The 26,610-nt window shown below is 35.4% G+C and overlaps 2 protein-coding genes across 12 annotated transcripts in view; one reads left to right on the top strand and one right to left on the bottom strand.

The window, feature by feature from the left end:
• The first annotated feature begins 55 nt into the window (after window positions 1-55).
• On the top strand, window positions 56-10,722 carry LOC106171989 (rab-like protein 2A). Its single transcript, XM_013552551.2, has 8 exons — window positions 56-228; window positions 5,304-5,333; window positions 6,102-6,181; window positions 6,958-7,037; window positions 7,227-7,338; window positions 8,141-8,238; window positions 8,448-8,531; window positions 8,802-10,722. Exons 1-8 carry the CDS (start codon window positions 128-130, stop codon window positions 8,937-8,939), a joined length of 723 nt encoding a protein of 240 aa, XP_013408005.1. The 5' UTR covers window positions 56-127; the 3' UTR covers window positions 8,940-10,722.
• Window positions 10,723-10,769: 47 nt separating this feature from the next.
• LOC106171987 (uncharacterized) overlaps window positions 10,770-26,610 on the bottom strand; it is a 68,018-nt gene continuing 52,177 nt past the window's right edge. For 10 of the 11 annotated variants that reach the window (XM_013552526.3, XM_013552548.2, XM_013552549.2 and 7 more), the window contains 5 exons: window positions 24,818-24,891; window positions 22,595-22,728; window positions 19,709-19,901; window positions 18,805-18,894; window positions 10,770-15,802 (listed from right to left, as the gene is read on the bottom strand). In XM_013552526.3, coding sequence (XP_013407980.2) covers window positions 12,111-15,802; window positions 18,805-18,894; window positions 19,709-19,901; window positions 22,595-22,728; window positions 24,818-24,891 — 4,183 coding nt within the window. In that variant the 3' untranslated portion in view covers window positions 10,770-12,110. The remainder of the gene's footprint in view (window positions 15,803-18,804; window positions 18,895-19,708; window positions 19,902-22,594; window positions 22,729-24,817; window positions 24,892-26,610) is intronic. The other variant, XM_013552525.3, reaches the window with a different exon arrangement.

Below are 26,610 nucleotides of genomic sequence, written 5' to 3'. Positions count from 1 at the left end.
AGGCAGTTCTTTCTATGTTTTGGGAGATCTTAAGAGGGGTTTCCCTGTCTATTTTTATCATTCAAGAATTATTTCAAAACGAGGCCAAGTATCCCATGATGCCAATTTGCACATATTTTCCTTTAGCATGGCTGACGGTTCGCAACCGAACTACGATGACCAGGGAGAGAATGGTGAAGAAAAAGTAAAAGTAATATGTTTAGGGGACAGTGCAGTTGGAAAATCAAAGTGAGTTACAATATCACATTATGAAACCATCAGTTGGTAGAAATGCACCCGAAATCCGAAATTATTGGATCTTGTATTATTGGCGTCGGTGTTCCGATTCAAAATGAAAAGTAAGATAACACTAGTTTCAGTGATAAATAAATGATCTGAAGAGCTTAATTGGCTGTTTTATAAGATGCCGGTTTAGCAGTGTTTTGTTTCTCATTTGCCTGTCGTCAGTGCCCTAATGATGAACTAGTGAACTAGTAGTGATCATCTAAAAGAAGAATGATCAACAGTACGTAGTTAGCAGTGGTTAACGTTGTTATGCAACATTGCATTTAGGAAAGGAAGTAAAATGTCCCAGCCAGGAACTTACAATCGTTTTATACAACAATATGTCATTTGTGATCTTATTTAAAATAAATATTTCAATTATGAACATCATTGCACACTAAATACAGGCCGAATATTTTAACAGAATGTTTCAACTTTTGATAGATTGGGTCTGAGTTTATTATTATTTTTTAAATATTTATTGGGAAATAGCCAAAATGATCTCAGCATTGCTGGCACTAAGCATCTTAAAATATGCTAATTGAAATGCAGTTTTGAAAGCTTCACATATAATCTCTAAAAGATGCTAATAAAAATCAGATTTCAATTTAAACTCAATGAGTTAAATACCCACACTTGTTTGTAAAATTGGTTGATTTCAGCCCTTATTTCAGAGTACTTAAGAAGAGAGATATGCATTCCAAACAGACAAAAAAAGTTACATAAACGATAATTTATTTATAAACATGAACGAACTTAAAGGGATAATAACTCTTCGTTTTGGCCAAAAAATGAATTTTCCTGGAGTAAACAACAATTTTCCCATACTTACCAATGGTTAATGAATCCATTTTTACATTCAAAGTTTGTCCCTGGTTTTTTTCTAAAATGTTTGGTTTTCTGTTAAAATCTCTTAAGAGATTATAACAGAGTATAGCCATCAATGGAGGTCACGTGGTCTGAAGACAGGCTCAAATATCAGAATAACAGCTATAACTGCTGTTTTTGTCGTAAAACAGAATACATTATATTTCTATGAGTTATTCACAATGTTTTTATTGTGAAATATAGACCTCATACGAAGAGTTATTATCCCTTTAATCTCTTTTGAATAAAAAAGGTTTGGACCAATAGTACTTAACAGCACCCCTCTTATTTGTAAGAATGGTTGCTGTAGTAGGTATAGGCTTTAGATGTTATGGTTCCAAAGTACACAACATTTAATTTATCTTTATTCTAAAAAGAAAAGCAGAAATAAAATTTCTGATTAATAAAATACATTATGAAGTTTAATATAGTTGACATATCCACAATATCTTTTCACTGGTGCTATATGTGCCATATATAAAAGACATGGCAGGGTATATCAAATCCGAATGTTTTGTTGAATTATTCTGCCAATATTTGTGTGTGTGTAATGATGTATGAAGAGAATAAATTTATAACTTTAATCCTTAACGAAGTCTTACAGACATGGGGAAAAAATTGCCAGTCTGACTAGTCAGGACTGCTAAGAAGCCAGAGGGCCAGAGAGATTTTTAATAACTGCAGGTCCTCTGGGCCAGCAAGGTTTATGTGAAAATACAATAATAAAAATAAATCACATGTAAACACCGACTAAAGGAACTTAACGGACCAGTACTGAATTAGAAGGACCTGCAGATTTCCTTCAGACCTTATGATCCTCCAAAGTTTTTCCCCCCAAGTCTGGTCTTATCTCAATTTCACACCACTTACAGCTGAACCCACATGTTATTTTGACAGTTGGCTTCATTTAGTTCTAATTAGTATTCTTCAAATGATAACAAATGGGAAAGCTGTGAATGTTTGTTCCTCTTTCAATAGGTGTAGGCCATACAAAGTAATATATTGTGGGCTTTATGAGATGTTAAACATAACGAAGGGTCTAACACCCCATTCCCATAGATTAGATCGACCTACTTTAGATCGACCTAACTCCCTGGGGGTTCACGCTAAATAGCTGTCAGCCGGGCGGACACGGAAGTTAATTACCCCCTGAAAGCTTGTAGTAGGCGGGACGGACATTTAAGTCGGATTATCTGAAAGTAATCTAGTGAGACTCCCCGCGGGAATAGATCGATCTAAAATCTATGGGAATAGAGCCTAAGGCCCTGTCTGTTTCAGAAGCTTTTCAGTTTTCACACTTCTTGATGGTCTTCGAAGACAGTGCAATTGTTCTAGCATACATATATGATTCTTTTATAAATAAATTCTGGCACATAACACTTAAATCAAAGACAAGGCAGCAAAGCTGTCAAATGTACAGACAAAAAGCAGACAATAACAATGCACAAAATAGGCTACTGTCAATTCTGATGCGAAAGTAAATTATGCTTAACTGCAAATTCAACATCAAATTTTAATTATGCTCAACAGGTAATACTGACGTAAGTAAAATGTGTAACAAGCATAAGGCTTCAGGCCAATGGGAGTTCAAGTTCACACTTTGAAAATGCCAGAATGAGAAAAATGAAAATTTCACACAAAACTGCATAAATTCAATAATAAATGATAACCCTATTGAGCTGTTTTTCTAATTTGAACTGCATGCCAATCCTAAAAATCATACTTGTAAGTTAAAAATAATTATAAGTAATACAGTTTTCTTTTCATAATGTTTGTAGTAGCAGTGCAAAAAGATTTTTGCCAATTTTGATGTAACATTACATAATAAATAACAGAATAATTATCACCAATTTTTGATAATTGACTATAAATAGTATGGAAATGTAGAAAACTTGATTACCATTCAGCTTCATGTCCATGGGAGCTCTGAGTCCCACAATGAATATGCCAAAACGATAATAATGAATATTTCACTAAAAACTTCCAGAAAAAGAAGCCAATTAGACTGCTTTTCCAGCTCAGGCCACATTTTAGTCCCGTGTTTCTTTTTTGAAAGTTTGACAGTCATAAGTAACATGGTTTTCCCATAATGGTCATCATGGCAACAGCACCAAAAATTGTATTTTCTTCTATTTTGATGCAACATTACATAATGCTTAACAGCATAATGACCATCAATTTTTAATAATAAAATAAAACCTATCATGGATTTTCAGAAAATGTGACTAGCATGGGTCTTCAAGCCCGTGGAGGTTCTAAGTCACACCTTGAAAATGCCAATATGTGAAAAATTAAATTTTCACAAAAAACTGTTTAATTGCCAGAAAATTTTACCAAACAGACTGCATTGCCTACTGAAGCTGTATTTTAGTCCCATGTTTCTTTCCTGTAAGTTTGAGAACAGTAATTGACATGGTTTTCCTTAAATGGTCATCATGGGAGCAGTGCCCAAAATATGGGTTTCTTCAAATTTCGATGCAACATTACATAATGTTTAACAGCATAATGACCATCAATTTTTAATAATAATATATTAGTAACGTGGACATTCAGAAAACGTGACTAGCAAAGGTCTTCAGGCCAATGGAACTTCAAAGTCACACCTTGAAAATGCCAAAATGTAAACAAGACAGCACTGTTCTGACATGTTTTTTTTTTTCAATTTTTAACACTTTTTTAACATAAAACAAAATTAACAATTTACTACCATTTTTATATGATCAACTAAGAAAGTTGATGAGATGTGAAAAATATCAATAGAACAGTGTCAAATGTCCAATTTCCTCCATTCTGAGTTTCTGAACATAGTGAATGATTGAATCTTACAAACTGCAATGATATGAGTTTATTTCCATTTTTGACACTTTATTACACAATACACGATAACAAGTTTACCATCATTTTCAAATAATCAACTAACAATGTTGTAAAGATGCAGGAAATGTGAAACAAACACTTTTACATATCTTATTAATTAAATAATGAGACTGTTAACATGCCTAAGAATTGAATCTGAGGAAATGTGAAAAAACAGCATAACTTATAAAATAATGGCCCGATTATGCTGATTTTCGAACTTGACCTGCATTTTAGTAAGATTGATTACTCCTGTGAGTTTCATGACAACAGGCCTATGGGTTTTCCTTGAAATGTGTTAACAGTGTTGCATATATGCTGAAAAGTGAAAAAACAGCATAACTACTAAAATGGTGGCCTGATCATGCCGTTTTTTGAACTTGACCTGCGTTTTAGTAAGACTGATTACTCCTGTGAGTTTCATGACAACAGGCCTATCGGCTTTCTTTGAAATGTGTTAACAGTGTTGCATATATGCTGAAAAGTGAAAAAACAGCATAAATTCTACAATAATGGCCCAATCATGCTGATTTTCGAACTTGACCTGCGTTTTATGAATATTCATCAGCTCTGTAAATATAAAGCCAAAAAGTAAAACTGTCTTCCACTTATGGTGTTAACGCTGAAAGTGCACGGCGACGGCGACGGCGACATGAACGGCGACATGAACGGCGACGGCGACGACAGACGCAGGTGATGGCAATATGTACAGACACATCTGTGTCTGTACATAATAATACTACACAAAAGCAGTAAATTTAGTAAAACATAATTAAACAAAAATTAAGATAAAAGTGTTTGATTTATTTTAATATCATAAATCAGAGATTAAAAATATTATTAATTATGATTTGTGGAGTTCTAAAAGGCTAGTACAGAGAAAAACAAATAGCTGCTTGAAGAATCACAACCGTAAATTAATCGAATGGTAGTTTGAAGAAAAAAAAAACAACCTGACCTACATTTAAATCTTTTAACATTATAGTTAGTTGTCATAGCAAAACCTGAGGTACTAGCAAAATATTGCCTCCTGTATCCAAAGCAGTTCCATTTTAAAACAATGCTTAATATGTGACTTCTAGTAATTAGTGATAAGGTCATATTACTTCAATAATAATAATAGTATTGTATTTGTAGCTCTTGATATTTCCTGCTGAGAAGCAGAATACAGATTTCTTCTTTTATTGGGTGTTAACCCTTAATTGATAGACCAGACATCAGTTGTGATATATCCCTTTATTTGTGTCACAGTTCTATTACTGTATATTATTATTTTTTAAATAATTTTTTGAAATGATTTTCACATTGTTTTGCAGGCTGGTGGAGCGGTTCCTCATGGATGGATAGTATCCTTTGATTGAATATCAAAATGGCATAATTATTCAAGACCATTTACAGTATACTGCTGCATTTCTTTTTAATTAGATACCTCGAGTGAGCAGACATGCAATTTTCTTTTGTGCAGATGATGTACGTTATCACTTGCATACTCAGGTTAATGAGAAAGTTCAGGAAAGAGTGACAATGAAACTGCTGAACTTTTCATAAATATTCCTATTTTTTGACATGTGTTTATGCTCTCTCTCACACACTCTCTCAGACGTAAATGATTGCTATTCAATACATTTTCTGTGCATGTCAAAGCACTCAATAACTCAGAGTTTATGTTGACTGAAGTAATTAAATAGCAGGGGTATTATGTTATTAGAAAGTGCAATTTATAGAGTCTATGAGTCGGTATTGATTTTTTGGTTAACTGGTAAATCTACAACAATCACTGTATTTGTGTAAGGCATGTCATTTCCTATCAATTTATCTTTGGCGTCTTCATTTATATTGTTAGAAATGTTATGAATTATTTGAGTAACTGCCAAATGATGACTTTTAAAGAAATATGATTTTTATTTTGTGGTATTACTATATATATAAAGTCAGAACAAGGTATCCCCTCCCCTTGTAAAAAAAAAACAAAAAAAAAACAAATAATTATGAGAAATGAAAAATTAATCAAGTTTTCTTCCCCTCCCTTCCCTTAAAAAGAATTCAAGAATTATGAGAAATGAAAAATTAATCGGGTTTTCTACCAAAGTATTTCTCTTAACCACAATTTTCAGCCAACCTCAGCAGTTGTCCACATATGCTCTCACATTATTTAGGTATAAAACAAAGGTTAACAAGAAAGAGGTAGCTGTCGGTAAGTTTGAACTTTAAAACAAATTTAAATTCTTATTTTAAAGGTGTGACTTACATACTTCATTGCAGAAAAATGCTATTTTAAGCATCATTTAGAGTAACATTATGTATGGCCATGTTTTTTTTTTTTTTAATCATGTAATGAACTGGAACATTTACAGGATACCTTTACAACTTTCAGTACTATGGCTTGGAGTCTCTCATTGTCTCATAAGCTGTGAGCTGAATATCAAACCATTTTGTAGTTTCTATTTTGCACACAAGTTTGCCTCCATTTTAAGGGTGAACTGCTAACAAGTGAAGTACTGTACTTAGGTTTTCATATTTTCACCTTGAGATACTTAATGAAGTGTTAAACTATTAACTCATCCAACTTGAAATACTAGCATCAGTTGTGTTTTGATTCTCTTAGTGGTGGTTTTTAAATTTGTTCCAATGAAAATCACATTTAAAATGTCTATACATAAGGAAGCCGGTGGCTGATTTGGACTTTGTAATATAAAAACCTAACTTAATTGCTTTGAATGGATGTCATTACACATGGAGCCGTGCTACTGAAAGTTAACAAAAATGTTTCGTTGTTAAACAGGCAAGAAATTAAATCTGATTGGACTTTGTATTTTTGTACTTGTGTTAAATTGCTCTAGATTCATAGCATTATATTTAGGAGCGTATGTACTAGCACTATTAGTGTCATTAAAAAAAAAAAAACGTGGTGCAACAAGACCAAGTTTCATAAAAAATTCTTTTTTTCATAAGATCCTTTTATCTTTGTAGATTTTTGGGATACGGCAGGCCAGGAGAGATTTAGTAGTATGCACCCCTCATACTATCATCAAGCGCATGCATGTATACTAGTAAGTGTAATTTAGTTATTACTTTACTCCGTGCAGAATATGAGCATTTGTTAAAGCCCATTTTTTTCCTTAGTGAGATATATTTAGAGGGATGTTGCTGAATTGTTGTATGCACTTAAATAAGATACTGATTGAACATTTATCTGAAATAAGTGACCGAAGTAATAAATTGATTGTTTTCTGTTTCAGGTATTTGATGTAACTAGAAAAATCACTTATAAAAATTTACCAAATTGGTTTAAAGAATTGAGAGATTATAGACCTGAAATACCTTGTCTATGTGCTGCCAATAAAATAGATGGTGAGTCTATTGAATATTTGTAAATGTACGTTATAGACCTCCTGGCTCTCACTTTGAGTATTATATCATAGAGAAACAACTTTACTGGTACATTTTCAGAGGTTATACCAAATGATTACCTTACAGGGGATTTGACTTCCCTGTCATAAATTCTCCACAAGTTTACTTCCTGCTGTTTAGGCAGGTTTTTTTTTTTTTTAACCTAAATAGTACCTAAAATCAATAATTATTATATAATAATAATAATAACACCTTAAAAATCAACACTGAAACAAGTTGCATTGTTATATTACTTACATAGTACTTTCTTTATTGGATATTGAATCCACATGGATGACATGCCCTCTGTGCCTGTGTTATGTTCTGACTCCTTACTAGTACCTTGGAAGTGAATGTGGTTGAGTACTTGTCACATTGAGATCAACAGGGCGTGGAAACCACTTCTTGTGGGGACAGGGTTTATAATCTAATTCTTATGAATTTCAAATATTAGTTTTAGTCAGTGTTAGCTAAATGTCTGTCCCCTTTTCAATTCTTTATTTTGTTTATTATTATTATTATGATTTCATTGCCAATTCAGTGATATTTTGAAAAAAAAGAAATATGTTTTCAAGTTATTGTTACCAAAGAATTATCTTTGTGGGCCACATTTTCACTTGCCATATACTAGTATGCCCAAATTTTATAACATAAATATGTCAATTTTTTTGCTAACATGGAGTTTGAAACAGATAAATTGTGGATTAACAATTTGCTCAGAATTGTAAAATGGTGATGTGTTTCATTTCATGATCTATTACAGTTGACTACGGTATAACCAAGAAAAGTTTTAACTTTGCCAAAAAGCACAACATGCCTTTTTACTTTGTGTCTGCATCAGATGGTACAAATGTAGTAAAGGTAAGATTTTACACTCTGACTTAATTTTTGTAAAATTTAAAAAGAGAGGAAGAAAAATCTAATATCCATGAAACGTGTCTTGAAGCTACAAAATATTTAAGTGCTTTCAGAAGGTGAATAATATTAATATTTGAAACCTATTTGTCTAACTTCGATTGTTTTTAAAAGGGCTAAATCTTATAATAATTAGCTTTTGTTTCTATTTGCAGTGTTTTAGGGATGCCATCAAAGCAGCAGTAGCATATAAGCAGAATTCTACTGACTTCATGGATGAAATAATGAGGGAGTTAGAGGTATTCAGTAAAACAAATAAGATTATTATGAAAAATCTTAATATTAGTGATTAATAAAGTTATTAACTTTTAAAAGAAGGGTACTGTTATGCCCAATTGGTTGTTATTTCAGTTTTCAAGAACATACTCTTGATATAAAATAGACCAAAAGGTTTCCCTTAATCAGAACTTTTATGTTCCGTATACAGTTTACACTACTATATGAGGACATTTTAACTTAAAAAATTTACCTTAGTAGTTAACAAATTTTGAAATGCATTCTTTTTCTAGAATTTTGACCTTGAGACAGACACAAATGGGAAGAACTCTCAAGAAGACTGGGACAGTGGCATGGATAGCACAGAAAACTCTGAGGCCAAAGATGGAGCATCTGGAAGTTCAGGGGCACAGAGTGGAAAGAAAAGTTAGGACAATGTGTATATTCCTTAGTCACAGAGGTACATTTATAGCATTGCATTTAAACCAACTTTGAATAATTTAACTTGTATGAATTGAATTTGGAACATAGACAGCTGTGAGAAGATGAGCTAAGAATGGTGTATTGACTGCTGTGGCAGGCATAGCAGTGTTTGGCTATGTATTGTCCATTTTTTTAAAAATATCTATTTAGAGCTTAAGATCTGTATCTTGTCATGAAGGACAAGCAAGGCTGTGGCCACTCTAGCTAGTGTTAAGCACATTTACATTGGTTTAAGATGGCTTGAAGTTCCTAGAGGTGTAATCTTTAGAATTTGGAGTTCATTTTCAGAACTTCTCCATTGTCATTTTCTTTGAAATTATGCTTCTCTAAGATGCCTAGAATATTTGAAATCTTGTACCAAAAGTTTTGGTTGTGAGTTGTCTTTGGATGTAAGTTAATTGGTTTTTTTATCCCTGAGAAAATTCCCATATTCTATAGAAACCAGCGATAAGGGTTTGCGTGCTCTATGATAGACAGGGGTTTAATCTGTAAAATAAGGCTCAATTTGCTGAAATGTAGGATTATTCACATCTGCCTTAATTAAGTAGGAACTTATTTTTCATTGTAGTTAGTATGCTTAGTACTGGTTGTCACAGTCGTTATTTCATATATTCAAAGTCAGTATTAAAAGACCTTGCAGTTTGGGTTGGAGGAGCTGTTCGGTTTGAGAAAAAGCTGGTGCTCTAAGTACTAAAGTCAAGTAGAAAGTTATTAGTAAAGTTGGGCTTTACACATATCTAGAAATGAAGACAGTTTAGTCAACCGCAATCTGTAATGCTTATATAGTGAAAAACTGTGAGAATTTGAAAACATTTAGCATTTAAAGAATAGCAAAACTTGCATGTGGATTTGTTTTGTGTATCATTTTTGAAAAGTGGCTTAAAGTGGTCTTATTGTTTTGTTTGACCAAGACATTTATGGCATTTGTGGTTAAGTCTTTCGTTTCAATTAATTACCAAGGCCTGTTTTAATTCAGAAATTTGTAATTGTGTTAATTGCAAAATAGAATTGGGTAAAGGCTATTTTAATCAACTATCCAAATTTAGTTGGAGAAAAAAAAGATTCCACTTTTGTGTGATGCAATGCGTTGCCTGTTCACTTTGGCAAAATGTTACCAGTCAAAACATTGACTGAAGTGATTTTTCTTTTTACAAGTATTTTGAAAATGTGTTTAATTATAAAGGTTATTGTGTATATATATAATATATTGGTACCATGTAGATAAATAATAATTTTAACTTATGAAAATCTTATTGAAATACAGAATATATACTTAAAATTTTATTGCAATGATAATGCAGGATTTGCATTTTAAACCTTGGGTTTTTGCAGTTTATCAGGTTTTCAACACTGCATAGGCTAACATATATTTAAGCATTTGGTCATCCGTCCCATATATTATGAATTTATTTTAGTCTGTACTTAGCTATTTTTAGCGATATAATACAATACAATTAATGTTTTACAAGAATTCAGGTTCTTTTGAAATATGTTATTCAGTAAGTTGTTTTCATTAACATTTGTCTCGTTAATTTGAGATAAGAGCATCTCTTACTTATCAATTTCAAGGGACCAATTATTGTTGGAATTTCTGCATTTCCCAAGTGTGACATGTACCAAAATTGGTTATTTCAGAGAAATTCCAAGCAAATACCGTTTCTGTAATCATGTCTTTTTATCAGCAACAGAATTGTGTTGTCAGTGAAGTCCAATAAAATCATATGCTTCTAATACGTATTTGTTGGTTTTGAGAGAAAGAGACCAAGTGGAAAAAACACTTGAGGATAACATTTTTATTTTCTGCTTCTATTGATGCACTGAGAAAATTACAGTCTTAAAAGTTCAGTTCCAACTCCACATCCCTCAAAGACCTAAAACGATGCTAATTTCAAACTGAACTGACCATTGCTTTTTAAATAAAATTATGACCATTTGGTTGACATTATTTTTTAAAAACATTTTAATATCACGTTTAGTTTTTTAACACTTCTCATGGGTACCATGATCTACTCACTGGCAAAGGTCTTCCATATAATAATTTAATACCATTTTATCCCTTCAGATAGTGCCCTAATTTACTCATTTTCTCCAAAGTGATGCATAATCTCAATCTGCTCTGAGTGTTACTGATACCAGTGGAGATTCTAGGTGAATATCATGAACCTTAGAAGAGTATTCACTGACAAAATTTTAACTACAACTTGGTAATATTATTTGACTAGAGAACTGATAAAATAAATTACTATTTATAACATATGCTAAAACCAATGTTACTCAGAGCAACAAACAACCCTAATGCAAGTCACACCATGACAACCAGTCCCTAATTATGTTATTTCTTTAACCTTACAATCAAGAAGCTTCAGTAACTAGAAATAAAAATATCAACACTAAATTCGACTAGACACACACTGAGACGCAGACCACATGATTAGATTATCCTTATGCACATGGTATTACCAAATTGGGTACATGTGCATCAATGCCACTTAATTACCTTATGACAACTTAGAAATATATATTATATATAATGCAGTGGCTTAGTTTCACAAAGCTATTTAAGGTTATGAAAACATTTACTGTACAGAGAAACAAAGTTGCCAAGCACCATATTATGAGAAATATTTGTACAGCATCGAACCTGATAAAATAATATCTAGAACAGAATAAGAGTGTTTAACTTGTGATGCAGTAGACAAATAGCATTAAGTTTAGATGCTACTTCTCCAGCTTGCGAAAAAAATATTAATATAATACAGAAAACAGGAAGCAGCTGGTTTGCCTGATCTGACCTGACCTACTTTGATGCTGAAATGTTAAGCCATCACCAATATGATTATTATAACTGCCTTATATTGAAAATAAAATCACAGACATTCTCTGTGAGTTACAATGACGCACAAGTACAAATGGCACTTATACAATACACTTTGAGGTAATAATATTAATTATAGTAATAAATGATGGTAATATCAAACATAAAATATACAGAACTGTAATATCACCGTACATGTTCCAAGAAAATAATGTACAAATCAAGAATAATGCAGCCTCTCCATCAGCTGAATCATTTAACCCTTTTTACTAGAATAATATTGTGATATACAAGAGATTAAGAATTACACAATATTACTGTTTGCCACAGCCTTCTTAATCGCCCGCTCCATGTTCATGCGGTGACCAACTCTACTGACTCCCAATTCCAGAAAATCATTCCTGGTTAACGTAGCAAGATTCTGCCCGTCAATGTCATTCTCCACAAATATAGTCTTGTATTCTGACAGCTTCAAATCATCCAGCCAATCAGAGACATCATCACACGTCCAATCAGTGATGGACTTAATTTCGAAAGGTCTCAGAGGACCCGTCGGTTTTCTCTCCTGCATAACAGGTGGGGGGAGACTGGCCACATATGCCTCTGTGCTGTCAGAGGAGCTGAACTCTGCTGGAGGTGGCACCACTTCTGCTTCAGTGGTGTCAGTGAATTGTGGTGGAGGTGGTGGCATCACAATTAGGTCATCGTCAAATACTTCTGGAATAGTGGGCTCCAGGGACAAGTCAATACCGCCTCGCCCTGGACGTGGACTTTCATACGGAGCAAAATCTCTATCTGATAGCGAAGACATAGTGGAGCCAGACGACAACAAGCTTGCATTATCTTCAAATGCATGAGTTGAGGAACCTTTCCCACTTGAGACATTAAGAGCTGTGTCGCTACCACTAAATGATGGAGGTGGTGGAATAACCTCAATGGTTGTCATGCTATCAATTTCCATGTCTGTCGAAGAGACATTGTCACTAGATGTAAAAGACTGGCCATTTAACAATGAATCTCCATCAAATTTGTCTAATTTTGTGGAGCTATCTTCTCCACTTTTATCATCACCATTGTCTAGCACAGGTGGAGGAAGGGCTTCTTCAAAGACAAAATTGCTTTGTGGTTCCTCAACCACTTTTTCTGCAGGTTTTTCTTTGACTGGTGATGCCTGCTCTTTTTCTGGTGATTTTAAATCAGTGGATTCATTATCTGTGGCACCAAATATGAAGATGGTGGTCGATTTTGGAGTGCCTGGTTTTTTCACTGGTCGCAAAGAAGGAGGTTGTAGTATTTGACCAGGATCAAAATTACCACTGCTTCTTTTATTTTCCCTCTCCTGGGAATTTCTAGGAGATTGTGAATTTCTCAAAGATTGCTTGGTGATATTGCTTGGAGCAGCAGAATTATTGTTATTATTTTCATTTTTAGCCATATCATTTACTTTCTTTGCATCAGGCTTATGTTTCTCCTGGGATTTTCTCTGAAGAAGATACTTTTGCCTAGCTTTTTCTGCCATAGCAAGGAAATTGGTCTCCGCCTTTTGTGTGTCTACTGATTTGATAGACATATCCAGGGCCGGTTGCTTTGCTTCCTCTGTAACAGGACTCTGCGGCTTCTCTGTCTTCTTCTCTATCACTCTTTCAGGGGATGGTCTGTTTGGTTTTGAAGCAACTGGAGGTGGAACTTTCACTGCTGGCTTAGGCTGTGTTGGAGGAGCCATTTCAATGTCGTGTTTCACACTGCCATTTGAAGAGACAGATGTTGTCACTGCGATCACTTCTTCTTCTTTATCTTGCTCTTTAGCGCCTACTGCTGCTGCTGCTGCCATGACGTGGGGTGGTGGAGACAGCTGAACTGTTTCCGTCTCCTCTACCATCATGCTCTTACGAGGACTGTAAGGACCACTGTTCTTCGGGTCTGTGGGTTCCTTAAGGGTGGCCTCCTCAGGTTTACTGGTATCAATTTTCAACTGTGGCTTTGCAGCAGTGGGGGGAGGTGGCTGCTTGGGCTCCACCTTCTTCTCAGGCACCTTATGTGTTTCTGTGGCAGGTTTACTTGTTTGTTTGTTCAAGTCAGGCTTCTTTTCTTGTTGCTGCTCCTTTTTATCATCTGGCAGAGGTCTACCAAAAGCCATCTGTACCTTCTTGTTCTTGGCTAGTCTTTTCTCTATGCTATCAGCTATGTCTTCTCCACTCCTCTGCTGAACCATCTCCCTTCTCTTAGCCACTGCAGCACTTAGGACATCTAAATGATCCACGCTGCTTTTTTGCTGTTTGCTTTTGTTCTGTTGTATCTTTTGTTCTATACTCTGTTCTTGCTTAGCAGCAGAAGCATCTGCAGTTGCCATGCGACTTTGACGTTTTTGTAAAGCAGCCATGAGATCATGTGCTTGTATGGTTGGTCTCTCTGTTGCTGGGGAGGCCTTGGGAGGCTGTTGTTGTTTGTGTTGTTGTGCCTTTGCTGAGGAGCCTGTTGTTTGTGGCTGTGCACCAAGAGGGGGTGGTGGAGGGGGTGCAGGTGGTGGTGCACTTGCTGGAGGTGGGGGTGGTGGAGCAGGCGGAGCAGAAGCTGGAGGAGGCGGAGCAGAAGCTGGTGGTGGCGGTGCTGCTTTAGTTGGCGCTTTCTCTCCTTTCTCTACTTTCTCAATCCTTTTCATGGGAGGGGTGTTTCTAGTCTCTCTCCTATCCATCTGTGGCGTGGGCTCCCTTGATCTTGGGTGCTGTGCTGGAGGCTCAGGTGGAGCATATGAGGGAGGAGGTGGAGGAACAACATTGCTCACATCATATTGCCTTTGTAAGTCTCTTTCTGTCTTGTTCACATCTTCTGTATCATAATCAGGCTCGGGTTCATTAGGAGGCGGCGATGTCTCTCTGTGAATGTCTGCACCTACCACTGGTGGGACGGGAGCCGATACCTGCCTCATTACCTGTTTCACAGAGGTCACACTACCCACAATACTCTCCATGTGTGACTGAATTTGCTGCTTGGTAACAGTCTCAGGGTCTTTGAGCCTTGCATAATTTCCTGGTCTAAAACTCGATTCAACTGGAGGAGTCTTGTTCGCTCCTGCAGCTTTGGATTTCTGGATCTCTTGTGAAACATTTGCATAAATATTCTCCCTGGTGTTAATTTTCACCATCTGACTCGGAGGCGGTTCGGGAACTCTATGTTTGAACTTGGGTGGAGTGGGAGGAGGATGATTAGGTGGTGGGGGAATCTCCCCAAAGTAATGTGCAGGCTGCCCTCCTACGGCCATGGTCATGGGCCTGGGGGGAGGGGCTGTTGAAGGAGGGGCGTGCCTGTAATTATCTTGTGTGGAAGACTGGGGTCGGTTGTGAGCATGTAAATAAGGTTCTGCATATATGGTGCCTGACGCCCTGTCTTCTGACTTAGGGCTCCATCTTGCACTACTAGAAGTACTATGTCCTGAGTCCTCTGAGTCATTATGCGCCACCTGGTGCAAGTGAGCTGATTTTTCTGCAGCCAAAGCTTGCTGTCTCTGAACATTTGATGTTGCATAAGGTGAAACATCTACTCTACTAAGGGAGCCTTTGCCATCCAAAGTCAGAGCACCAATTATATCATTATCGTCCAACTGTGTCAAATCTGGGGTGCTCCTAGATTTGGTTAAGTCAGCTGGCTTCCTGTGCCGGATTTTTGCCTTCAGCTCTGAAGTGTTAGCGTAAGTTTTTGGTACAGGTACCTTTGGCTTGGCTAAGTTTGAAGCACTTCGGTCAGTGTCTATCAAAACATCCCCAGGGGAGGAACCCTGTCGTGTGAAAATCTCCTGTAACTCCACAGCACTTATCCTCCTAGAAGAGGGTCTGGAGCGGATAGATGCTGTCTTGTCCTGCCTCAACGTGGCCTCTGCTGCAGCAGCCTTGGCAAGGATCTGCTGGCTGTTAGTAGACCCTGTTGGACTGGACTTTTCTGATCGCCCCTCAGATGTTGAGTCATATTCTGCTATTGCCTGGTCAAGGTCTTCCAGAGTTTCTGGTGAAAGAAAAAGAACAAGTGAGTTAAACCTTTCACATGTTAACTACTAATTTGGAATGTAATATTTGTTCCAAAATTTATCTCAAGTTAAGTCTGAAGAAATTGTGATTTAACAGGTCAATTTATTATTATCACCTGATAAGATTCCTCAAAATAAGGTGCCCAATTTCTGCTTGATCTAACAAGCAAAATGTTGTTTTTGTAATTCAAGTAAATAATGAAGGTTGTATTATATATAATGCTAATCATTTGTTAGATATATATGTGTGATGTGTACAGTGTGATTAAAAGGACCAAGATTTAAGGAATCTTTTAAATCTGACCTGCAAACAAGCAGTATACTATCAATTTATTCATCTACACTGACCAGCACGAGGTAATTCTTAAGATACAAAGAAAACTTATAAAGCATCACCGTCAAAGAGTAAGCAGCCTACTTCCTGAGAGGGTAATTTTTCTTAATAACAAATTGACCATCAAAATGCAAACATTTTTCAACAGTGAATAATTGAGCTGTCCACTGAAAATCTTTACCTCCCAGTCTTCTGAAAGGCCTATCTATCATCTCTTTATATAGTCTCCTTTATATTCTTCATAACTTAAAATGTCCCTTGAAATTCAAACTTTATGTACTGCTTCAGCCTTCCAATTTGCATTATCATTGATCTTATTAACTACCCTGTACCCAATGCGTCTATTAATCATTTTTTACCTTCTTCATACAGCCTGTCCAGATACCTATAACACCTATATCTTTTCACTCTAATTTTCTACTTTTCTTTCAAACATACCTCTTTCTTCAACTCCCATCTTTGCAAATGACTAAAAATTTACCCAAAATCATCCTTATTAAACATCCTTCTTGATTATTCAACAAACCCTGACCATCACTGTAGTTTATCAGTTATATCTATGTATATGACTCATCCTAGTATATCTGTTATGGTCCCTGGTCAGCCTAACTGGCCTTGTCTGTCTACAATCATCAAAATAGCCAACACCCCATATTACATGGGGTGACTGACTCAGTTCCCCACCCACCTTATCATTTTCAAATCTTCAAAAAAATCCCCCTAAACATTCTCAACTACCTGTAGGCCAGTACTTAATTCGCTAGGCAACACCCTATAAAACATGGTCATCTTTTTGACAAAATAACTGACCAATTTAACTTTAAGAACAGCCCTAAATGTGTGTGTGTGTTTTTGCTGATATTCATCAGACTTCATACGGGTGGCCTCTCGTTACACTTTCTTGAATTTATTTTGATTCTGCACTTGGAATGCAATTTTGGGCTGTGAGCAAAATTTCCCTCCCCTGACTTTTATCAAACGGTGCTTGGTTACATAAATATCCTGTTGTAGGGCAATTGTTTTTCTGTCCTCTGGTAACTTCAGTAGTACATATCTTATAGCTTTTAATAACACTCCTACTGTTGATTGCATTTTAAAAATTCATTTTTTACATTGTAATGGTGGTATTTCTATTTCCACTCCCATCCTGTCCTTGGCTAACCTATCCATGGAATCCATAACAATACATTTTCTGTTATCTACTACCACTCCCACCCTGTCCCTCTGCTTAATTCAATATTATCCTCAAGTTGCAACCTCCTTCTGTTTTTCCTGTTTAAATTGACATTAAATACAGATTCATGGGCAAACATGGGAGAACCTGAAAAATCCAGAGTACTTATTCTTTCTCTACCTCTGGTTATGCAATAATTACTGACACATGAATTCACATAAAAAATATGCCCCAACACATAAAACCTGATCATATATTCTTCTCCAATCAGAACCCACATTATCCTAATGATATGCAAAACAATTACTCCTACCTTTAAAAATATTGCTTGTTTGCAGGCTGACTGTGTGTGTATGTGTGTGTGTGTGTGTGTGTGCGCGTGCATGCGCACAAATGTAATTAGTTGTAAGGGGCAAACCATGATACAGTGTACTGTTACCTATAATAAGTCAGTGCATGAAATCATCTATGATCGTGTGAGTTGATTATATAGATGCAGTATTATAACGATCCATTCCTAATTTCAATGCACTCACAGTTATGGTAAAATAAAAAGGTGAGATGAGGAATAAGTAAGGAGTGAAAAAGGAGTAAAAATTTCTATAAGAAACTTGTAAGAAGATTTTAAGTGTAACGTTAAGGCTGAGGGAATAAAATAAGAAGTAATAAAAACATCTGTGTAATCAGAAAGAATTAGATAAAAAAAAAATATAAGGAATGGAGATGGGAGTATGAAATTTATAATATGCATGAGTATCGGTAAAATATAAAATGCATGGTCTTTATGCACAAATTTAACAGAGAGAATGGATATGAGAAGATGAATAAAACATAACATTGAGATACCTGGGCTAAAAAACTAAATGGTTCTAGGTTGTTAATAATCATGCTTGCATGCACGTAAATTAAGTGTATTATCACAAGTCGACTACAGGGGGAAAATAAGCATTTGTGTTAAGACATAATGAGATGCTGGACTGAGGAATCTAAAATGCTATTAACACTGTCTTTTTAGCAGCTGTTTGCCCCATTAAAAAGACCCTTTAAACGATCCTGCTGGTAAATTTCCCTTTTAGTACATTCCAACAGAGTGAGTGTTGATCTATAGTTTTTCACAATGACACAAGAAAAAAAAAGTGTGTGTCAATTTTTACTAGAATGTTTGAATGCTATGCATTTTAGTCTCAAAAAAGGGTTTTATCACAAAAAATCATCAATTGGCAAAATTTGGACATAAAAAGTATTTGTCAGGGAAATCCCTCTTTGACAACTTCTTTGAAATGGTATCTTTTAAAAATGGCTCCACAGTGAAAACATGTATGTAAAAATTTAGCCAAAGAAAAAAAAAAGAAAAAGAAAGAAAGAAAATGGTGGAGTGGAGTCATTTTTTGAAAGACAGGTCTATGCCCCAGCCCAGTCTAGCACCTCATACATGTAAAGACATGCAGACATCAGGGAGAATGCATGCATACCAATGACGGCCAGTCCTTCCATCATCGATTTAGCCTTTGAGCGACCTGTACTCAAACTCGTTCGCGGGTCCCTCTTCGGAGGTGGAGGGGCTGTTGAAAATAATCAATGTAAAGGTCTGAATCACATGCAAGCTATTTAAATATCAACTCGACAATATTTCTACATTACTTCAACAGCTACAAGATGAAGTATACAATACACACACACACAAAGTTGGGAAAAGGTCATCTAGCTAGAAGTCTGATCCCATACCCAACATGCAAATAGATTAAAGACTGGAAAAAGTGTTGGAAAACACTGGAAATTGTAAATGACTCAACAGTTTCATAACAAGGATATTTTTCCATGATCATGAGCAAATTTTCTGAGTTGTTGTCTCATTTTCTTTTCATCTCCCACCTCTGCCAATACTGGCAAAAATTTGGCCTTTTCTCAACTTAACGAAGAGCAACTTTCACACACATACTACCGTATTCTCAAGCAAAACTTCATCTCTGATACCTGAATGCAAACCACATACGCCCATTCTAGCATGTAACAAAAGCAGTCTTACTACACCACCACCACTATACTTCTCTAGAAATTTTCAAATCCTCTAAAATATCCAAAAATAATTTTTTATTCCAGCACCCAAGGTTAAACAAGTACCATGAAAGCCTTTTTTCTCCAGAAAGTTTATTTTCAGATGAAAATTGAAAAGGCTCAAACAATATATAACAGAAGGCAGAATCTGCACACAATGAGTAAAGCTGAAATAAAATTTCTTTTGCATAGGGAAAAAGTTTTTGCTTTACCACGTTACAATACAATACATGACAATACAGGACTTCAGGAGGACAATACCAATTCGTTTTAGTAAAAATTCACAAATTGTTCCGCCCATGTCCTTGAGTTAGTACTTACCTTTCTTTCTAGGGAATGTTCCTGCCACTGTCTCAGGACGTGCATCTCGTCGCTCAGGCTGGGGTGTTCTCGCATGGCGGAGCTCGAGGGGAGTTGACACTCGGACCACTTTCAGCGCCAAGGTACTCCCAGACTCCTTGATGAGGCGCACTGCTGCCTCATGAGTCGCTTGCACTACATTCACATTGTTGATCTGATATGAAAAAAAAAATTGATACATGATGACTATTTTAAAGGTAACATACTGAAATATGATTATTTATTGATACTATAGGTTTTAAGAAAAACTTTAAAAAGAACAATGCATATTCTTTTTTCTTTAATTTCTTGCAGTAGATATAATGTTAATATTAGATGTTTAAGAAATACAATAAAGTCATAAATTTCCACATCGTACAAAAGTGAGTGCATCATAAGCCATATATGGATTTTATTTCAATAGTTTTCACTTGCTAACAAATGATTCTTTCACCACACAAAACAACAATAGACTTATATTTGTAAATAAAATGTTGCATATTCTGCCTACTTAACACTCCAGGCAAATAGTTTAAAACACAGAAGGTGTATAAAAAGTTGGGCAATGGCGCCATTTTTCTTTTTCTTTTCTTTTTATGAATGCACTTGCCTCGAAGTTACGTTTAACTGCATTTTTTATTCATCATATTCACCTTACACTCAGTAGCAGGGAGAGTTTATCATCTGAATGTCCTCAATCAAGTCAAAGGTTATGTACCTGTTCACAATGTGATGCACAGACTTAATCAACCTGCCAATTTAGGATGAGCTGATACATATCAATATTACAAGTTATCCTGCCACATCCTAGCTGTAAATGCTTGGTGTTGAGTTGATGGATACACACAAGAGATAGTACATTAAGGAAATCCTCTCAATTCTCATTATCTCAACGTGAAATGCAAGTCACCAACACACTGACCCAATGTTTTTTGGTATTTTTACTGGTGGACTGGATTGATAAAATACAGAACCAATTCTGAAGGAAAAAGTATCAAATTGGAATTATTTAATAACTGACCTAGTGTAAACACAAACTCCTATGTACATTCTGACTGTAGAGAGACCTTTTCATATTGCTGATAGCTGTTACATGCAATTAAATGCCAATTACATGTACTGTGGCTCTTTGAACAAAGGGATGCACTGTGCCAATATTAATACTGGGTCTGATCCAGACAAAACAACACACGGAAAGCTAATATTCTTTAATATGGGTACCTGTATTATCTCAGCAAGACATAATCAGGAAATCATATCAGAATTTGACACCAAATCTGAATGAATTTGAGACACGGCTCAGACGTAGTCGGAATTAAATCAGAACACATACAAGACATTATCTGCATTAAATTGGAATGAGAGACACAATCAGGTTCCAATCAAACCACAAGAAACACAATCAAAATGAAATCAGACTTTGAGCAACACACAATCAACATATGCGATTACCCCAATATTGTTTGGTTCAGAACAGATTCTACTGGATACGGGGAAGGAAAGAGCAAGATTAATTTAATTATTTTACAGAACCACCTGCAAGAAACAATACTGCAGTCAAAAAGATAATACATGTGGTTAGCAGATTGGTCTTTTTCCTTATCCCTTTGAGAGATGATTATAAGTTAGGTGATGATTTTATTCAAAGGTATTTTAGAGGACACAAGGTGAAAACTGCAGTATAATTACAGTCGAGGCTTGCAGCCTAGGGCGTATGGATGGCATGTGCAACAAATTTTTATTTACGGAATCAGTAACCAAGTCATTTCTTTGTCTGTGGCAATTTAAACACCAACCTATAAGCTACCTTCCAAACTGGGCATTAATACCTTTGTTGTGCATGGATAGGTGTTATGAAAAGACCATTCTCTTGGCTCCTATTTTTCAACAGCTTTTTTTTTATTTTTGCTGCAGAACAGCCTCGGCATTATATCTTGATTCCTTCTTACTTTTAAAAAAGGTCATTTTAATAGAAACAACACACCTGATGCATGACCAGTGGTAAGTAATAAAGGACATCCTGTGTTCATATACTGATTTTGGATTAAAATCATTTCTAATCTTTGCCCTTGAATATGCAACAGTCTTGTTTTTTTTTTTTTTCTTTCTGTTGACAATGTCCAACTTCCTTCAAACAAACTACCTAGCAAACCAAGCCATTAGTACATACATCAAGTTTGATCCATGACCAGCAGTTCTGTATAAAAGAACAGCCTGTCTTCACACAGACCAGGGATATTTTCAAAAATGCAGAACAACCTAGCATGGTGGCTAATTTAGTCCATCATGCAACGACAGGCTTTGGACAGGTGGACAGAACACAATACACTATTGACTGGTCTAAGATGTCAACTTGACTTGAAGAGTGGTAGTTTGAGACCTGGGTGTATTGTGCAACTAGTGACAAACTAATCTGCAGCTACATCTCCTCACTGTACATAGTGCTGTCTCTTTTTGTGTAATATTTTAATTGTGACTTCTGTGATGGGGATGTTCATATGTACACAGGGTGGCACAGAACGTTAACAGTGTTCTGTTGACCTCTTTCTGTTATTCTGTCCAGTGTGTGGCCATAAAACTTCTCAACGCAACTTTAATGCTTGCACAAAAATGGGTTAAACTTTTTTTTTTGAAAAATGCACATTTTTTAAAGTTGAAAAGCAAGAGGAGAAATTAGTAGAATTATCAAATACTCAGCCATCAGAATAGGTGCACATGGATGACACAAATACAGAAATTTTGGTTTTTATTCAGAATAGAAAAGTACCTAAAATGATGGGATCCATAACAACAAACTAAATAAAAATGCATGGAAGACAAATAAATGTCTATAGTTAGCAACCGTAGGTGCATTTCTCTTCTGCTTACCTCAATAAGAAAATCTCCAGATTTGAGTCCAGCTCTATGTGCCATGCCCCCGGGGTCCACCCTGTCCAAGTACTGCAGGGCAGGGAAGTCTGGGCTGGGCCGGAACTCAAGACTGCCTGCCTGTTCATCATGGGCTGAAGAAAAGATAGAGAAAAACTTTAAAATACTTATTTATAATTAAAATGGACAGAGAAATATGATGAATCAAAACTCAAGGATGCCTGTTTGTTTGTCTGAACAAGAATGGGCCAAATAGGAGACACCAAAATTAATAAATAATTATGCAATTTTAAACAATATTATTTATCATAAGGTTAAAAAATAACATGCCCAAACAATGTATGATAAAATTTCTCTCGAAGAGCCCTCAGTGATCTGTTTTACCTAGTATGCATGTACAAATAAACAAATATAATGTCTTTCTACAAATAGAAGCAAAAGGCTCATATGTGAAAATGTGGCAGGACATATCAGTAAGAAGATATATGTCTTTGAATATTATTAAAAACTTTGATGATCATTTGGTTCACAACTTTCTGTAAATTATGGAATCATGTTTTTTAATTGAGAGATTGCTAAAGGAAAAAATATTATAGCCAAATGTCTCCTGTACAGATAATATGGTATTTTAATGGAGATACTACTGCTATCATAAACTGAGTGCATGACATAGCAAAATGTGCATAATGCCACACTTGCATGAGCACACAGATGCACCCGAATATGAAGTATGAATTATGAATGTGTCCAGCTTTAAAAGAAGTAACTTTCTGGTATCCAGCTTTAAAAATTTACATACAAACACTCCTATTTAATCACTTTTATAGGAACAAAAAATATCCACAGATTTTTAAAGTACCGTTTATCAATTCTGTAAAGCCAAAATGGGTGTGAATCAAAACAAGCCATTTGTAAGTCGGGACACACATTAATAACTATTTGTGTATTTTATTACAGTAATGGTGCTATGTGTTGGCAGGAAAGTTATCACACCCATATTTTATCTATTAATTCACATTGGTATTGACATTTTGCAACTTAATATGAATAACACATTCCAGCAAAAACAGTCTTATGGCCACCATCTTAGTTAAGATAGAAGGGGTACATTATAAAAAATAAAATAAACTTTTGAAAATCCATCTTCAAGTGTGTTCAAACTGGCCAAAAAACCTAGATCATAAACACTCTCTTTGACTTCAGTAAAAAACTGTACTAATTAGATGGTCACCAGCTTAAGGGTGGTCCACCTCGGCACAGCTACCCTTCATTCAACCAATGTCAGGTGGACACTGCATGATCAGTAGATACAGTCCAACCTGGGGTATTTTTTCCCTTCAGGAATACATCTTTCAACATGAGAACTGACCACAACTGATGTTTTGTTCCCTTAAGTCCTTGGTACCACGGTATCCCAGCTACATACTACATATAGCATGCTCTGTGGCCATTTCATATCATAATTCACCCATTGCAAAGCTTACAATGATACTGCACTGTAGTGTCCTTTGTAAATTGGCTTTCATAACTGCACTTTATTAACTGCATACCAACTACTGTATATCAAGACCAAAACAATGCAATCTTTCTAAGGGTCCAAAAACGCTTATAATCTATCTCTGACTTCCTATTTTTGTTGAGTTCATTTAATTTGCTTCAGAATGATCAACTAAAATTTGTGAAAAATGAAATTTTCAGCATTAAATCTCGCTGGCATGTGGTTTAAATGTTGACAATTAAAACAGCTCTCAAATTTAAACTTGGAGAATAGTCACTGAATGTTTTTAGCGGAACCTTTTACTTTCTTCTTTTGGGTAACTTATTATTAAATTATTCATCAAAAAAGAAACATGAAGTCAAAACCCTCTCCATCATTCTTGTACCAGGCACATAATGCTGCACACAGTAATAAGAGGAAGGGCTTTTTCATGTACTTTCATACCATCCCAAATTATATACTAAAGAACTCCATTTTAATGTTTTGGAAGTGCATCTTCATGGTGATGTGATGGAATGTTACCTTAAAATAAGATTATCTGCCAGTTTAATTTTGGATTAAATTTTCAGATAAAAGGTACAGGCATTTTTTGAGGGTGGGGAGGGATGAGTGGCTACAATTTTTGACAACCCTTTCAGTCTATATTTTGCATTTTCTTTTGCAGGTAAATTGTTCTACTAGGAGACAAAAATAGAAAGAATGAATATTAGGAGAGTCATACTTACATCTTGCTCCCCTCAACACAAATCCGAAGCCACTGGGGCCCTTCTGTAACACAACAACCTTGGGTCCAGCATCACTAAAAAAAAATGATTAAAAATATTTAAAATTTAAAAATGTATAATTTCTAAAATAAAAATACCAATTTGTAATGGTCAGCTGTAGACGTTTGCAAGTTTTCTCTTTTTCACATTCATGCTTGGACATGTGGCAATGGTAACACTCACCATAATTTCTACTCCCATGAAAATATAACTTAGGCTTATTTAACTTCAAGTTCAAACAAATTTCTAACACAGGGAATAATTGTGCATGAAATAATATATTTCAAGAGCAAAATATTCTACACTTCAGGCATATATGATCAAAACAGAATCTACCTTTCATGCCATTCTAGCCTCTGCTAGAGATGACAGGCCATGAGAAACATGTATTTTGTCCAATCTACGTATATTTTTATTGTTAATCATTTCTTCCTAGCAACCCAGAATACAGGATATCAAGTCCTCTTTTAAAAACAAAAGACATTGTCTCCTTTCAATGACGTGAACAACTATCAAGGTAAGACAGGTAAAACATCTGTCAGCTCGTTGTGTATCACACGATAAACCTGGCAGATACGTTGTACATGTATGCAGAATGCTAAGGCACCACACCATTATTTAACACAACACAGACAGCATGGCTACGCCCGCCTTTTTTACAGGTTGTCACCATACCGCTTAAATACATTGTTAATATGTGTCTGAAAAATAGTTCTCTTTATACGTGGATTATGTTTCACTTGATGACTCTAATAACTGAAATTATATTTTTCCTTTTTTTCACCGAGTTGATTTTCCAATGATCATCCATTACAAAATACAACTAAGTATTAACCCTTATTTGTTCTAGATTTCATATTTGTTTTTCTTGACATTCTTTTAAGCCCATCCCGTCCATCTACAAGCTTTAAAACAACATCATGGCTGAAAAATAGTCGTGTTTATGACCAATGATACAGGATATACAAGAGGTCCATTAAACTTATCACCACATACTATCATTAGCCACAACCTCTAATACATGACCACAAGTAGAAGATACAACAGCATGGAAGAAAAAAAAAATCATAATTTCATGACTCTTGAACCTAATATTATTCGGATTTTCTAGACTGACTGTTTCTTTATCTCCTCAGATCCAAAACCTACAGGAACATTAACTGTTACATAAATATGCAGATTATATGATAATTATAATGCTTTATTCCTTTGTGTCTTTATACTATGACTCAAATGGGGAAACCATTCTATATGAACTGAGTGGGTGCCTATCATAAAACTCATATGTATATATGTAATGATGACTTCCTTTTCCTCTGCCATACAGGTGACAAACCATGATGGAAATTATAGACCGCTGGGTAGCAAATATCCTCCCCTGGACAAATTTTCACTAATCTGGGAAAATCAGGGTTTATGAAACATCTGCATGCATGGGGAACATGTCTGTTGGTTATTGTTCAGGGATATTATATATAGCTGCAAATCACATCTTGCTAAATATTGTGATCAATAACTAGAAGGTTCAGGAGTTATGGAGATGGCTAAATGCAAGTTCCCGTTTTAAATTTTAACTAAAAGTTAACTAAAAGTTAAAACGTTTTTTCTGTTTTGCGTGTTGTTCAATTATTTTATTCATAGTATTTACTATCTTTTTGGCAATGATCTAATTCCATTCCCCCCTTTTGGCAATGATCTGATTCAACTCCCTCAATATTGTCAATAAAATTATAATCTACCATTATGAAGTACCA

Source organism: Lingula anatina, chromosome 1 (assembly GCF_051362555.1).
Source record: "Lingula anatina isolate TDL-2025a chromosome 1, LinAna3.0, whole genome shotgun sequence".
NCBI lineage: Eukaryota > Metazoa > Brachiopoda > Lingulata > Lingulida > Lingulidae > Lingula > Lingula anatina.
Note: the sequence above shows the minus strand (reverse complement) of the source record. Positions and strands in the feature narration are given on the sequence as shown.